The sequence below is a fragment of the Etheostoma spectabile genome, chromosome 20 (genome assembly GCF_008692095.1).
Source record: "Etheostoma spectabile isolate EspeVRDwgs_2016 chromosome 20, UIUC_Espe_1.0, whole genome shotgun sequence".
NCBI lineage: Eukaryota > Metazoa > Chordata > Actinopteri > Perciformes > Percidae > Etheostoma > Etheostoma spectabile.
The window spans coordinates 4,920,125-4,936,644 of record NC_045752.1 but is presented as its reverse complement, the minus strand read 5'-3'; the positions used below and the strand labels follow the sequence as shown (position 1 = coordinate 4,936,644).

The 16,520-nt window shown below is 41.0% G+C and overlaps 2 protein-coding genes across 9 annotated transcripts in view; both read left to right on the top strand.

Annotated features, from left to right (window-relative positions):
• Positions 1-11,717, top strand: part of LOC116669897 (pericentrin) — a 36,337-nt gene extending 24,620 nt beyond the window's left edge. For 2 of the 5 annotated variants that reach the window (XM_032499992.1, XM_032499989.1), the window contains 18 exons: positions 65-235; positions 344-1,372; positions 2,383-2,553; positions 2,734-2,923; positions 3,255-3,589; positions 3,689-3,791; positions 3,988-4,160; positions 4,238-4,513; positions 4,914-5,071; positions 5,456-5,585; positions 5,927-6,718; positions 6,835-7,035; positions 7,164-7,373; positions 7,922-8,145; positions 8,229-8,308; positions 8,404-8,545; positions 8,637-8,764; positions 11,241-11,717. In XM_032499992.1, the coding sequence (XP_032355883.1) occupies positions 65-235; positions 344-1,372; positions 2,383-2,553; positions 2,734-2,923; positions 3,255-3,589; positions 3,689-3,791; positions 3,988-4,160; positions 4,238-4,513; positions 4,914-5,071; positions 5,456-5,585; positions 5,927-6,718; positions 6,835-7,035; positions 7,164-7,373; positions 7,922-8,145; positions 8,229-8,308; positions 8,404-8,545; positions 8,637-8,764; positions 11,241-11,284 (4,557 nt within the window). In that variant the 3' untranslated portion in view covers positions 11,285-11,717. Of the gene's footprint in view, positions 1-64; positions 236-343; positions 1,373-2,382; positions 2,554-2,733; positions 2,924-3,254; positions 3,590-3,688; positions 3,792-3,987; positions 4,161-4,237; positions 4,514-4,913; positions 5,072-5,455; positions 5,586-5,926; positions 6,719-6,834; positions 7,046-7,154; positions 7,374-7,921; positions 8,146-8,228; positions 8,309-8,403; positions 8,546-8,636; positions 8,765-11,240 lie in introns of those variants that run through there. The other 3 variants (XM_032499990.1, XR_004326906.1, XM_032499993.1) reach the window with 3 other exon arrangements.
• A 1,400-nt stretch (positions 11,718-13,117) lies between these two features.
• The window catches only part of LOC116670324 (sentrin-specific protease 2), a 7,749-nt gene continuing 4,346 nt past the window's right edge, over positions 13,118-16,520 (top strand). For 2 of the 4 annotated variants that reach the window (XM_032500783.1, XM_032500781.1), the window contains exons 1-6: positions 13,118-13,462; positions 15,001-15,062; positions 15,157-15,263; positions 15,571-15,637; positions 15,761-15,842; positions 15,973-16,135. In XM_032500783.1, the coding sequence (XP_032356674.1) occupies positions 13,284-13,462; positions 15,001-15,062; positions 15,157-15,263; positions 15,571-15,637; positions 15,761-15,842; positions 15,973-16,135 (660 nt within the window). In that variant the 5' untranslated portion in view covers positions 13,118-13,283. The remainder of the gene's footprint in view (positions 13,463-15,000; positions 15,063-15,156; positions 15,264-15,570; positions 15,638-15,760; positions 15,843-15,972; positions 16,136-16,520) is intronic. The other 2 variants (XM_032500780.1, XM_032500782.1) reach the window with 2 other exon arrangements.

Genomic DNA, 16,520 nt, shown 5'->3' with positions numbered 1-16,520 from the left:
AAAAAAAAAAAAAAAAAAAACATACAACCTATTATTAAACAGGTATGTAAAACTGTATTTGCAGGAGACTGTGTCTGCTCTTACCATACTTGAGGAGGAGAAAGAGGAACAAAGTGAGACGGAGGAAGATAATCTACCCTCAGCATTACTTCAGGAGAAAAATCAGGAGATCGACCACCTCACCACTGAGATCCAAAGACTGGAACAGGCGTTGGAGAACACCAGGGACAACAAGGTCAGATTAAGTTAACACAAAATACATGCAGACAGTGTGAAAGTGACCGTAATTGGAATAGGAAAATGTAACTTTCTGATTCATTGTTCTGATCTTTCTGACAAAAAGGCTTTGGAGGCTGAGCTTGAAGATCTACGCTCACAGGTGGAACACCTTCAGTCTGAAATCATGAGAGTGCGTCAGGACAAACAGGAAGAAGAGGAGCGCCTTCATGAGGTCATCAGCACGCTGCAGGCGGAACTCGCCACATTAGGCCCCAACCTGCATGAAGTCAGTGACTCTCAGGATGGTGACAGCATCAATCCTTCGCCGGCTCCTAGCCCTGAACCTCCCCACTTTACCATCCAGGAACAAGAGAGGGTGGGAGGACCAAACAGCCTGAAGCAAGAGCTTAGGCTGAGTCATTCAAACTCCTCTCGTTCCCTTCGATCTCGTCTCAAGGCCCTCCAGAGTCAGCTGGAGACGGCGGTGGCAGAGAAAGATGGACTGGAGCGATTACTGCTCACCCAGGAAGAAGAGTACAGAGAACACGGCAAGGAGTTTGGAAAGAGGCTGACGGCTCAGAGAGAGAGGGCAGATGAACTCCAAAGTGTCCTCACTGTCAAAGAAGCTGAGCTGGAGAAAGTCAAAGCACAGATGGAAGAAGTGGGAATAGAAAAGAGGAAACTATCTGAAGAGGAGAAAGACATTTGCAAAATTCAAGCCCAAGAGATGAGCACTGTGCATGAGAGGAACGTTCACCTCAGCTCTCTAATTACAGAGCTCCAAAAGAAAGAACAGGAGAGCGTGAACGAGATCAAGACTCTAAAAATAAAAGAGGAGGAGATGAAAATGGAAATAAAAGTCCTCCGAGAAACCAGTCTCACTCTTGAGGGACAAGTCCAGGAGGTGAGAGCCAAGGTGGTAGACATGGAGGAACTGGTTGCAGAGGAAAGGACAAAGATTCCAAACCTCAATACTGTTAAAGGAGAGCTTTATGCTGAACGTGAGGCACTGAGGAAGAGGGAGGGGCGACTCCAGGAGGAAATTGAAAGGCTTAGACAGGAAGTGACATCAATGAGAGCTTGTATCCAGGACCTGAGCACTCAGCTCAACGAGAAGGAAAACAGTCAAGAAGAGGCTCATAAGGAAGTTCTGGTGAGTGTCAGCTACAAGGGTAACTGTGGTTTCAGCATGAAAAGCACATCTAAAATGTAAACCAAAATTTCAAAAGACAGAAATGCAACCACCTTGTCATTTCCAATCATACATATCTAAAAAGGAATGAATATATTTAGGTGTGTGTGGAGGGGGGGGGGGGGGGTCAAAAGCACTGATTGGGCTTTTAATCTTGTCATAAGAACCAGAACAAGTTTTTTCCTTTAACCCATGCTGAAGGGGGTCTGGGTTCTACCCAGCAAATTAATTCAGATACCTTGGTAAACTGCTTAAACAGCCCCCATGTCCAGACAAGAAATCTCTGTGGACGTTTTTTTTTTTTTTTTTGTTTTTTTTTTTTTTTTTTTGCTAGCGTACAGCTGTGCTAGCGACTGCAGGCGAGACCACATCTGGTTATAGTTAACTGCCGTAACACGTCACATCACAGCGTCGCTCCTGAGAGAACAGAATCTTACTAACACAGAGGAAGTGACCTTAAAATGAGGAAGCAGGAGGGAAATCTTTGTTAGCTGTTGTTTTTAAAGCTCTGATGCACTTTATTTTTCATTTCTTTATGTTCTAACTTGGCAGGATGTGGTAAGAAGAGGTTGTGGTTGTTAAAGAGAATGCATTGAGGCTGCAATCATTTGTTGGGCTGCTACATGTCTCCAATCTGATCTGTTTTTGATAAGTACATAGTTTGTAGCAAATGTAGCCAATGTTGTAGTGTACTAAAGAGGTATCTAGCAGTAGATGTTGGATATAAAATGAAGCATGTACATGTGGTACTCGTTACATTGCAATGCAGGTTTTCAGTTGTTGCTCGTATGAACGGTAGTTTTTCCAAGAAAAAACTGAAAACTATGACAAAAAAAATAAAGTTAGTTATGGTATGGGGTCATGTAGGATTTCATAAATACGAGTTGAAGGCATGGGGAAGTAGGGTTTCATGAAAATTAGTTTAAGAAAAGAACTATGTGGCTGCTAATAGGAATGTTTCTCTTTCTCAGACCCATGCTGAGGTGACCCTGGCTAAAGCAGACGCTGCCTTGAGACAGAGTGAGGCTGAACTCACCAAACTGAGAGCCGAGCATCAGGCTTTGAGTGCAGAGCTGACTGCGGTGAAACGGGGTCTGAGTACCAGTGCAGAGAGGGCTGAGAAACTACACAAGGATGGACAGGTGGGAATATATGACAACTGAGTACAGAATATCAGATATAAATTGCAGGAGTTTATCCATCCATCTGCACAAATCCACAATTTATTTGAAATCATGGCTGTACTGGATTGAGTGTAATAAGCTGTATTGACAGCTGTATTTTATTGTACATTATTACTTAATGTCACTTATTTCGGTCAGACCAAAGACCGTGCCCTAGTCGACCTGGAGAATGATAACCAGCGGCTGAAGGCGGAGCTTCAAGGTCTACAAGAAGACCTGGCCGTACAGGAAGAGGAACTTGCCTATCAGCAAAGAGAACTACAGCAATTGAGACAAGACTGTCAACAGCAGGACACCCTTCCTCACCAACAAGGATACCCACAGAAGGGTGAGTACTTCATGATGCTTCAAACATATACTATATATTTTCAGATTCTGTACAGTCTATGGCACATTAATGTCAATGACATGGAAGTAATTACTTTTACGTGTTACTGCCACCTATTGGACAGTGGAATAGTGTGACACCATTGGTAGGGCTGTGTAGCATCTCACCTGTATGTGTGTGCATGTACGTCCTCCTCTGCATACACAAGATGAACAAAAGGGGTACCCACTCATAGAAGAACTCCAGTGTCATTAGAGGTCTAAATCTCCACAGGGAAACTTTTTAAAGAATGATGACATAATGACAACCTGTTATTTTCTTCATCTGTCAGGTATTTCTCACAGAGCTTTTGAGGACATTGTGAGCGTCTCTCATGACGAAGCCTCTCTGAGCTCCCCGGAGGTTTTAAGGAGACTTGAATGCTCTGAAGACAGAATCCCAGAACGGTTCCACACCTCTGTTCTTGGCTCTCGTCTGTCAGAGTTCAGTGCTCTGAACAGCACAGGCCTGGATCTCCCCCAGGTCAAGACCTCTCCCAGGGTTGTGATGGAGCCTCCACACTCGAGGACCATCACACCAGATCCAGCCACAGAGAGTAGCCACTCCCCGGGCCCTGTGTCGGTATCTGACAACTTCTCCATGCTAGACTCACTCAACACTGACAAAGTATGTGGTCTTAAACTTCCATACATGCTACGTTTTTGAGCATTATGGCCTTTTCTTTGGTTCTGATATGGTTAATTTTTTTTTTTTTTTTTTTTTAAGGTTCGCGAGTTGGAAGAACTTGACGTAACAACGCCTCCATCTCCTCTTGGCTCCACCTCCTCTTTGTCAGCACCAGAATGGGCCAGCGATGGATATGGCAGCAGTGAGTATTATTGCCACTTTTAGAAATAAATAAATAAATAGTTTTTGGTGCTTTCAGGCTTTGGCTACATAGACAATGCTTGTTAGTAGCATAAATTAATTGTTGGTTGTAGTATTTTCATGGAGCTTGTTGACATTAGAAAAAAACTGAATATCACCAGACTTATTAACTTAACTCTTATGTTCTTGTGCTTCAGATGTGAGTTCAGAATTAGGTGCGAGGCTGAGAGTGGAGCTGGAACAGACTGAACGGCTGGATGCTCAGTTTCTTGAGTATCTCCGCTGCCGAGGGATGAACCCCACAGTTAACACAGATAGTGCTGCGGGTAGTATGAGCTACAGTGATGACCTGTTGTCACCTGAGCTTCAGGTAAGCTTAATTGATACTTGGCAGTAAATCTATTCATTTGACAGTAGGCCTAGATTTTACTCTGTGTCTTTCTGCAGGGTCTGTTAAAGAAAGTGTATCAAGAAAGCTGCAGAATTCTCACTTTGTCCCAACGTCGTGCCACTTCCTCAAGCCGACCTCATGTCTCCGACTTAAGAGCCTTCTCACTGAGTCAGACAGAGCAACATTCTGAAGGTGGCTCAATCATACTGGACCCCCGGGACAATTCATCCTCCAACCCCCCCATGAGCTGGCAGCAGGAGAAGAGAGCACTGCAGGAGACTGTAATTGCTCTCCGAGAGCTGCTCTGTCGAATGGCCCAGAAACACACGCATGTGAGTTTATTTGGTTTTGAAGATACTTTGCAATCATCTAGTGACGAGGAATTTTGTTTTAAATCTTACTCAGTGGCACGACACTATTACATTCTTTGTATACTTAACTGCAAGGTCCTCCTTCACTTTTTATTTAATTTTTTTTAGGTATAAGGCGAGAGTGATTAAACTTAAAGATTTTCATTTAAATAAATGTCTGTTGAGTCACTATCACTAAAGGAGGTAACACTGGCGACTCAACAAGCTAATGCAGGCACCACCCTCAGCTGTCTTGAGAGGGGCCAGTTCCGAACGCTGCAACTTTTCCCATCACAAATCTTAGGTCTGAACTGGGCTTAAGGAAAGCCATTATAATGTCTGAAATTTTGTCTTGCTGATTACCTTCTTCTTTCTTCTGCAGACTGACTACAGAGATGAAGAGGAGTGGCACAGAGATCAGCCCTGGACTGACAGACCGGTTGAATCCCAACTAAGGGCCGAGCTGGAGGAGAGTCAGAAACAACTGAAATGTGCCCAAGACACTCAGCATGAGCAAAAAAACAAAATTCAGTCAGTCAGGTATAAAGCACACACACACACACACACACACACACACACACACACACACACACACACACACACACACACACACACACACACACCAGCTCAACCACCCCTCCACAAATTGACATATCAAACAAAAACCGACCACATTGTATATTTTTAATCATATTGGGTAAGATCACCAGTTTGTTACTAGCAGGATGCAACCAAACAGTGTTTATTTCAATTTTTAAAATAGAGATTAAATGACTGGATTTATCACGACTGGACTTATCACGTCAATTAAATTAAATCCATTATATAAATCCCTTTTGTTCTCTTCACTGTATCTGTTGCACTCACACAAAGTGGTGAAAAGTAAGGTTACACACAATTCCAATTGTGCTTTTTGTTCTTCAGGCTGGCTCTGGAAGAAGGTGAGGAAGCTTTGAGAAGGGAGAAGTCCAGAGTCCAGGAGCTTCAACAACAACTGGAGCAGGAGAGAGCTCTGAGTCTCCGTCAGGACAGAGAGGAGGAGGAAAGGAGAGAGGTGGGACGAGGACTAAAAACATGCATATTGAATATACTGTCAATTTTTATATAAAAGCTGGTATTCAAATGATGAAATAACCGACAAGAACAGCACAATAGAAGAAGTAATACATAAGACTAGTAAGATAGTAAATAAAATGTTTTTAATTTTTTTTTCTTTAAAAATATTTTATACTCCTAATACTTTATAGTATTAGTATTATTACCAGTTGTTTTTTTTAAGTTTGCTTAACGTTGTTTTGGGGAAAGGTCAAAGTATAAACTCAGAGTTTTTTAAGATGTTACTTGAGCTTTTCCTTTTTTAAGCTCTGACAGATGACCCTCCTCTTCTCTCCCCAGGCTTTGCAAATGTCTTCTGAGCAGCAGAGGTCAGAGTTCATGGCTCTGAAGGGTCAGGTGGAACAGGAGAGGGTGACCTGCAGCAACCTCCGACGGGAGCTTCAGATTGAACAGTCCCGCAGTGTGCTGCTGGAGAAACGTCTTAACGACACCCAAAAGGAGCTAGTAGACGAACGACAACGTTCTGTTCACCAACAAGAGCTCAACTTGCAAGACAAGACACGTCTTGAGCGCCTTCTGACTGAAGCGGAATCGCGCCTAACTGAAATTCACTCCAAGCTCGCAGATGCTCACAGCAAGCTGGATAAAGAGAGAGACCGTTGCTCCAAGCAGGTAGATGAACTCAGCCGCAGACACGAGGCGGATGCCGCCAGAGACAGGAAGTTCATCTCTGACATGCGCGCCCAGCTAGAGCAGGAGCGACGGCAAGGGGAGGCGCTGGCAGCTGTGATGGACAAACTGAGGGCCGAGGCCCTAGAGAGCAGGAGGAAATGGGAAGAGGAGGACCGAACGAGGAGGGTGGAGCTGCAGAGGGAGCAGGAGGCCTCCACCCGACATCGCGTAGCTATGGAAACCTTGCAGCAGCAGAAACAGGAAGCCAGCTGTGCTTTAGAGGTGGAGCGAGAGCGGTTCAGACACCAAGGGGTTGAGCTGGCCGAGCTGAAGGAGAGACTGCAACTGCTGAAGGACAAAGAGAGGGAGAGGGAGGAGCAGTGGGAGCGAGAGAAGAGGAAGGGGAGGCAAGAGCAGATGGAGAGGGAACGACGACAGGAGAGGACCAACAGCAAACTGGTAAAATTAAAAAAAAATCTTAAAAGTACCTCTTTAGAAATTTAAAATGTAATGCTCTTATTTGAGATAATTTTGGATACACACAAACACGCTGCCTTAAATATTTCTGACATTAGTGTGAGCTGGAGTTGTTGAGGCAACAGGACCAGCAGCGCATGCAGGCGTTGCAGCGCACACTGGAAGAGCTAGAAAGAGAAGAGAGAGACATGGCTGCTCAGAGGCTGTCAGGACAAACCAAAGGGCAGCAACACATGGCTGGCTCTTCACAGCATCTCCAAAGTGACTTCCAGGCAGGCAGCACACAACCAAACCAGCAGGTGCACAGAAGTTATTACACAAACACTTCAGTGAAACCAGAATGTGGTGCCATGCCATAGATTTATTTGTTATAGGAATGTAAAGTTACTGGATTGTTGTAAAATGAATGTACTATTTCTTGCTGTAGATGCCGTCATCACCCAGTCTGCTGGACAGGTTGTTGAAGGAGAACTCCGAACTGATGGAGCGTGTGACATCACTGAGTCAGGAGAGAGCCACTCTCAGACATAGACTCACCTGCCTGGAGCGACAGCTGCGGCGCACCGAGAAGGAGCTTGCCAAGGTCACCACGGAAACTGAAAACAGACCCATCAATGATGTGACCAGCAACTGCAAGGTCAGTGAGAAACACATGCACACTTTGGTGAATCCAAACTGTTTAATTACTACATGTTGGTTTAAAGCTGTAGTGCGTAGTTTCAGTCGCCCCAATGAGGAATTCTAAGTAGTGACAACAACACTGTCGGCGAGTCCACATGATACAAGCCTTACGTGATCTGGGACACGCCCCCAACCCCTCCTCTTTGCAGTTGCTAGCAGCTAAAGAGAAAAGGAGGATTAAAAAAACATGGACTCTTCAGAAGTGGTCATTATCTTCACTCGAGTTTCTGCATGGGAAAGTCACCGAACGCCACAATCCCCTGAACATATCCATGCTGACAAATACAGAGAGAATTGTGTGGCGCTGATAGTCTTAATTAGCTTTGTAGCAACTTATTTGGCAATGGCTTGAATGTAAAAGACGTTTATTAATATCAACAAGTTACGCACTAAAGCTTTAAATGTAAAATAGCTTTGAAATGCAATGTTGGCATATGTCAACTTGAACATCTTACTGTTGTTACACAGTGATGAAACAATTAAAACCAGTTTATTGGTTTGCAGATGCAGCGTTTGTATGAGCGCTACCTGCGTGCTGAGAGCTTCAGGAAAGCTCTGGTGTACCAGAAACGTTACCTGCTGCTGCTGTTGGGAGGTTTCCAGGAGTGCGAGCAGGCAACACTGTGTCTCATCGCTCGCATGGGGGCACGGCCATCACCCTCCCTCTCCCAGAACAGACCCCTCGGGAGATTTAAGGCTGCTGTACAAGTTGTCATTGCTGTCTCCAGGTGGGGAGCGTACCAGGACGTAAAGATGTACGAGTTACCTCAGCCTTGTCTATGGATACAACTGATCACACACTTTCTTTCAGAATGAGGTTCCTGACCAGGAAATGGAAGAAAGCGATCAGAAGATTATCTGTACCGGGGACTGTCAATGGGCACGCTCCAGGTCAGCTCAGTGAATGCATTTCATGATGATATGCATTGTGTGTAGGTGTGGGTGTGGGTGAGAGGGTGGATTTTTAATCTCAGTCTTTCCTACAGGGCCTAAAGCTGAAGTTTTAAGGCAACAACAGCCAAGATTAAATCTTGACTCGCCACCAAACCGAGACAGCAGTGCCGTCCACACAGAGACTGTGTCCGCTCTCGTTCCACCCACAAAATCACCCTTCAGGCTGCGCAACAGGTTTGGGCTCTTCTTCCACTTCAGATTGTCAAGGGGACTTCGCAAATATTCAAATGGAATTATAGTCATATTTCATTTCTATATTCCTTAGGTCGTGCTCCAGCACCTCTCTGGCCTCGGAGCATTCAGGAGGAACGTCTCAGGATCCAGAACGATCTCTGACAGAATATATCCTCCATCTAGAGAAAGTCCAGCAACGGTTGGTGGGGGCAAGACAAGGTGAGCAGTGTTAAGTATGGGTAAACAGTTGAATTGCTTTATAGCACAGAAGACTGAGTTGAATGCACAAAGGTGGATGACATTTTGATGCAGATGGGAAACACTGGGGGTAAGGTCAACACTGGGTCCATTCATCGGTTAAAGGATTGGGACACTGTCACTTGCTGGCTGTCATTCACTGCACTTTGCTCCATGGCAAACATGGTTGTGTTTATAATTTATCAATGATTGGCTGCACAAGGCTCTGGGCAGCGTACAGTTAGGTTAGAAATTACACTGGTGATGGTACCCACAAATTTCAAGGCATCCCACTCAAAAACCGCCTTTATTAAGCACAACTTAACTTGGGTTAAAAGGGCCTAATTGGGATATTAGCGAGTGAAATCACACTGGGAGATGTTACAGGGCAATGGGTTTATGTTTTTATAGTTTTTATGCCAAGATCAGACTGTACAATATTAGCCCGATGCTTTTGACCAAACAAATGAGTTGTAGGCGCAACAGTCTATTATGTTTCCAGGTTAATATCACTCATGTAGGTGCTGACAGGTGGAACAGTAATGTTGTTTCCTGGCACCTTACCAATCACCTTAATATGTCATGCAAGTCAAAAAGACTGAGTCATGGCCAGAATTTAAAACTCTAATTCTGTCTGACACAATAACTATATTGTAAAACAAAAACAATTGTGTCGTCTGATCCCAGCATTAGATGCATGTCTCCTAATTTGGTGGCTTGTTTTCCAGGAAGTGTTTTTCCCCATTTCTCTATGCAATATTCAAAAGTGCTTTTGCACACCTTTTCTGGTCTGGTTTTAAGTCCCTCACACTGTCCATTACACAAATATTTTATTACATTTCGGTCATGCAGACCTTCCTCAGGTGAAATATGAAAGATATATATATATACATATATATACAGAGAAAATGCACTGCTCGCCACAGAGTTCTTTACATGACCAATAATTCTAGGGGGAAAAAAATCAGATTTTCTGACAGGTGTCCTAACACTTCCTGCAAAACAGCATGTTATTAAATCCAACAAAACCTGTTTGCTCTCCCATCTCCCAACCTAGCAAGCAAGACTCATTTAACCCTGCCCCCTAAAGAGGAAAGGAGGATACAATCAGCCTGTTCCCCAGATATGATTGGTTATCGGCAGCGCTGGCTGCAGGACAATAGGACATGGCTGTACCTGAGCTGCTTGTCACCCCTGTACCTGTATGGTCCAGGTGAATGTGAGTGTAACATACTCACTCCACCAAATGATAAAGCAGCACAATGCACCTCTCAGTGAATGATAAAAAGTCAGCACCTATCCTGAGTGCACTAATAGAGGTGCTAACACTGTCTGGAATGTACATACCCTGCAGGTTTATGATCCTCCTATATTGGTTAATTCATATTAAAGCCCATTCTTTGCCAGACTATACAGCCAGCCATTTGTTTCCGTACATGTCAGAAAGACATACAGCTTTTCCTCTCTCTCTCCCCCCTTTCCTCTCTGTCACTGTCTAAGTAAAGCATGACAATGCCTAAAATAAATCTTCAAAAATAAAACGATATGAACATTAACTAACTTGGATTTAGATTTAGGCATTCAAACAAATCCTTCATTGTAAGAAAATCAATTGAAAACATCTTGTTGGTGTGGTACTTTTATGTGATTGATGGGATATTCGACAATGCGGGTATTAAATTGCATTCCATGTGGTATTAAAAAGGTATTGTAAAAGTATTGGATTTAACTTGGTGAACCCTCCAGAAACCCTGAGTAATAAATGACCCTTGCCCCGTAGTAACATAGTCATAGTATAGTCATAGTATAATCATAGTATAATCCTATAACAAGAAAAACCTGGTGTAGGAAATAGAAAATGTGGCTCGTCAACTGTAACTTTGTTACAATAACAAAAAATTGCAAGACATTTACCCTCTAAGACCAGAGTATGATTGTGGACTATTTGTCATGTTTGATTCTTTTTTTTAATTGCAGTAGCATTTTCTCATGTATTAGTTTTCAGAACTCAATATTACATATTTCATCTGGTGATGATATGGAAGGTTCTGCAATCTGTGTTAAATTACTTTAAGAGGGTTAAGGTTGAGCTGTAGAGTCAGATATTCACCCACAAAACATTTATATGTTAATTCAAATATTGAAGTTTTTTAACATTTTATTTTTGTAGGTGTTTTTACACTATTACAGTTGTCTAATGGCAAAAATATCTGCAATTACAAAACTCTATTGATTGCTTATACATCGAGTCAGAGTTTTAATTCAGGACATGTATTCTTTAAAGCATGTACACGATGGCTGGGTTTGGTCTAGATATGTTAGGAATACAAGTCAGACCATCACTTGTGGTTTGGTTTTACTGAGAACTTTACAATAGACAGTTATGTATTTTATGTTCTTAAATCCCCAAAAAGAGAAGCTGTTGACCTGGTCTGATAATTTGTGTGTCTCCTATCAGGTCCATCAGTTTTCCAGCCTGACCCGAAGTTATCCGATCACTGAATGGAAGAATGTCTTCATATTGTTCCAAACCTGTCCATGCCTTACACCCATGTAGAAAGGAATATCACAAATCTTTTGTAAGACGTGATTTTTATAAGTACATTAATTATTTTTCAATGTTTTCTAATGTAATTTTTCTATTCTCTGTACAATAGTATTTTGAAGGGCACTCTTGAGATGTTGCAAGAACAAATGTTTTTCGTTGTTTTAAATAGTACTGTTTGTTATTTTTCTACTATGTTTTTATCAACTTTTGTGCTTGTAAATAGGACTGATCTGTTCATTGTAAATGTGTCCAAATTTGCATTGATATTTACTAGAAATCTATGATTGACATAGCTAGTGAGCACATTATTGCATGAAGGTGAACCGTTTTTTTGTATTATCTATGTTCCTACCATAAAATTGACATTTTAAATGTGTTTACACCAAACACTGGATTTTTTTTATGGCAGCTTATAATTGAAGTAAATTCTGTGGTTTGTGTCACTTTTGGACATTCTGGAAATTCTTCAAGAAACAATCCGTATTAGATGTTTGTTGTGTGCTATTTATTTATTTAACCATAATACTGGATCTACTGTTTCAATATTTCATACAAGAATATAATACAATACCCTGTTAAGTTTACAATAAAAAAATACATACGTTAAACTAGTTCCAGGAACCGACTACTGCAGATTTTTGTTCTGCAGTAGCCGATAATAAACAATGTACAGACTAGTTTAAACTGGTCACAGGCAGGTAGAGGATGGTTATTGAAAACAGACTTTAAAATATAACTATATAGACATGACAAAAGATCAGTGGGATTAGGAACGCTGTAAAAGTGAAATGTCATCAATGTCAGAAACCCCTCAATTTTTCACCTTGATGGAACCAGTTTCATCTTGGCTTCTCTATACAGATTATTTTAATTACTTTGTCATTGTGATAGTGTAAAGTGACTCCTGACCTTTGCTTATTTTACTTTTTGGTGAGATTTATGATTACTATGTATGGCTGTTTCCATGAAGAAAAGTCAAAATAAAATGCATGGTAAGTCAGATCTATGAGATACCAAATGTGAAATTTGCACTTACAATTTCTATTGTTAAAATACAGAGATAACTATAAAGAATCTACTTAAAAAGTAACACTTGAGATGACTTTTAAATGTCAATGATGTGATTCATACTTTGGTGTCTTTTTTATTTTTTTTATTTTACCCCTTAGAGTTTTTGATTCATCAACTCCTGCTTTTATAAAATTCCCAACACTGAAAGAGAGAAACAAAACAACCCAAAATAGAAATCATATTCCAAACCTCTACACTATAAAGAAATAAGGTTTGGATTGTGAATTTAACACTTATTACTAAGCTTGTTTCATAGATATTTAGTTGTAATAGTTTTTAGTCAACAAGTCACAATTTCAACCTCATAATTTTAATTTACCATTAACATTTTTTCCTGAAATGGGCTTTCCTGAGATTTTTAATTGATTACACCATATACTGTTTAAAACACTCGTTTGTTTTAAGCAGCAAATACAATTTGTTTTTATTTCAAATGAACTATATATTATACTATATATATTTTTCCAGTATTTGTTTGTCTACTAGGGACAATTGATCATTTCTACGTAACAAATATTCGAGACCTGGGATCTGATCAGCCAGTTTTCGTGTGATCGGCTTCTGACGCTCTTTTATCCGCCCTCTCGGTCAGGGGTTCGCTTGTTTATGAAGTCCGCAGAAGCCGCTTATGGTCGTTCATCCAGTTCTTGTTTTCATGCCAATTTTACTTTAGAACTCCGCCCACCCTTTTTCCGTAGGCGTACAAAACGTTCGCCCTACGTGAAACAGCAACATTGAAGGACGCACATCTTTGGCGTCTATCGAAGTGCTGCTAACGCTAAGCTAAGCCGACGGGAAGCTGTGTCGTAGATCGTTGTTTGACATATTATCTGTGGTGAAATAGTCCTGGACTACGCTACAATTTTCTCGTATTTGTCTGGGATGTATGGATGGATAGTTGACGGAATCTCGTCGCTGTTTGAGCCCGTTAGTGGGCAAACGTCCACCGAGTGGCCCGGGAAAGGTAACGTTAGCGAGAAAGTGCCCACGCGACCTGGCGTGAAAGCGGGAGCTCAGCGGCAAGATAACCACGGCAGACCGGCTAAACGGAACTACCAGAGGTCGGTTGTTGAGGATAAAGACTATTTTTCAACTCTGTCCAGCTAGCTAGGTGTCCACTAATATAGTTGAATTGTTGTGCCACTAATAACGTCAATTTGTTTTTAGCTATCTAAAGCTAATAATCAATAACATAACGAAAGAGGTTAACGTTAACCGCTAGTGGCTGTGGTAACTTTAAGTCATCAAGCTACGTTTACGTTAACCAGCTAACGGTAGCTACCTAACACTAACGTTATTGCGATGGCCTGTGCAAAAAATCAGCAACATAAAATAGTTCTATTACTTTAAATATCGTCTGGTATTGCCAATGTTTATTCATTTCCACTATCATCAGTCATTTGCAATACTGTGTATTCAGCCTCCAAATAATTTAGCTAAGCTGCAAAATACAACTCATTTCAGAGATAGAAACAGTGGCACTTCTCCACAATCCTAATTTAAGAAACTATTTGTAATCTAATCATATAGCTATACTTCTGCCAGTAATACAACCTGTATTCAGTCCGTTTACGTATTTTTACCTTCATTTTTATTTGCCGTTTTCTGTTCTATGGCTTGTTTTTACTGTTTTATTTAATCGGTTTTAAGGAATACCTTATTTTAAAGTATTGTGATATTGGCACACTGAGATCTTAAACATGTCCTTTCTGCCATACAGCATTTCTGTTAATTTGATTAACTCTCCTGAGCATAACATTAATAGTCTATATAAAACATCAACACTTTTTATTTTACATATTTTTGCTTATAGGATTGTATGAAGGCATCAACAGCCACCCAAATGTAATGCTTGCGCTAATGCAGTCTTATATAGGCTGTAGGTAATGGCAAATGCAGTCTTATATATGCTGTAGGTAATGGTACAGTGTAAATTGTATTGTGTTGAGAGAAGTGCTTTTTAATAGTATGTTGAGTACTATTATGTACTAGTATGTACTACTAGTATGTTAGTTATGTAAGTGAGGTATAACAATACATTTTGATACACTTGTAATAGCAACTATTTTGATATCATGAAGATTATTTCTTAAGCAGAACAGTTTCTGTTTTTAGCTTTTTTCTGTTTTATATCACAGAAGATACATGTTGTTTGTGTTTGGACGGTAACCATCATAGTTTCCCCGGACTGTTGTGCCAAACAAAATTTAAAGAAAATATTTAGTTTCAATATTTTGTCTACCTCATTTATATCTGCACCAAGTACTAGACCTTGGTAGTAGACCAAGAAACACTAAAAAACGGCAGCCTCCTAAATGAACATGAAGTTAAATCAAAACCACTATAAAACCGTTTCAACAAAAATTGAACATTATATTCTTCATGAAGGTAGGATTTCTTGCAGAACTGTTGCATTAGACTGAATACATTTTACGCAGGTGTACCTAAAGAACTGACAACTTGAGATTCAAAATATATGAGCGGCACAAATTGAAGCTAACCCATCACATGGTTGATATTTTGTTATTGAGTCAGAATCATTGTGATATTTCATATTGTTTGTACCACCCATCTCAAACTTTTTTTCTTCCTGTTACAGTGTTGATGTTGCAGACAGTGTCTGCCAGAGTGACCAGGTAGAGGTGAAAAGACGAAGGCTAGGTTTGTTTTGTTTCTAACAGAAAATCTTGACATTCATTCCCAAACTCTCCCACAAATGAAGACAGTTGTTGATTTGTGGTGTCCTGTGTGCCAGATGTAGTCATTAGCTTTGTGAAGAAGACGCTGTCTGGGGTAGCAGGTCTGCTCAGGCTGCAGAAACCGACCAGATGTGAGAAGACCAGACATTATGAAGAGACGCAGGTTTGTGCTCCAACTCCTCCATCACACATGGGCATTCAAAATCTGATCCACACGGATGCGCAGCGGCTAAAACATTCAGCAGTGTGACTCCTGTATTTCTTTTTGTTCTGCAGTGACCAGGTTCCTAATCATTTATATAAAAATGTGGTAGAAAAACTTAATTCAACTAATGGTTAATTAAGTTGCATTTGAGTTAGATAACAAGTAGATCAGGATGTAAGCGCAACTTAAGTTTGAAGCTCTGGCATTACATCTGTGATTTGTATTCTCCATCTTTAATTACCCTGCATTTCCTGTTTTGATCCAGCCTATTACGCTGATGGGAATAGATGAGCTCCACACCTCATGGCTGAACAGTACTGAGTGGAGAATGAGTAAGTGTAGCCAGCTGGTACTGCAGGAGAAGAATGATCTGTTGACTGTATTTATGTCACTTTGTTTCATCCACGTTCTTTACTCAGTGGTCCTCTCGTCCTTATCCCCATGTTTCTCCACAGGTATACCAGTAAGTGGAGTGAATGAGAGGAGTGGGAAGAATCCCTTTCAGAGCTCCTCGCCTCCTTTAATGAGGAAATACAGGCAAGTGGTCTACTGTTACGGTCCTTTTGCCTTTACTCACCCAGTTTGCTGTAAATATATCTAGGACTAACCATCAGTATCACCTTTGGAAAATGTGCCCTTGCTAATGTGCATAATATTTTTGAATCAGTGGGGCAGGGCTCCCTGACCGGGGTAAGGACAGGGAGAGGAGAGGCTCCCTCCAGCTGCTACCCTCCAGACCTGCTCTGAGGGTGGGAACCACTAATCCTGATCCATCTTGCAATGGCTTTGGACACAACCGCTGCTACAAGCCCAGTCTTACCGTGGAAGAGGTAAAATTGTCATTTTTGGGCTTTATTGGTTAGGCTTAAATAAGGATACTTTTTAGATGTCATTAATTTTACAATTTTGATATAAATTTAGAGTCTTTATAATTCCAACCAACACTAGATTTTTGAGGCCAACTCTGAAATCAATATTTGTGAGTTTAATAAATTTGGTGATGATATACACACTGATAGTAACATTTTTTCCAACAATAACACATAAACAATATTGATACAGATACCATTTTATATTTGTATTTTTGAGAAAAAAGATGTGATCAAAAGACAAACTGAATGGGACATTTAACGTAGTAGTAAAAAATAAACTTGGCAGTGCTCTCTGGTGGTCAAACACTGTTTCTAAATTACCTCAAACATAAGTTGGCTTTTT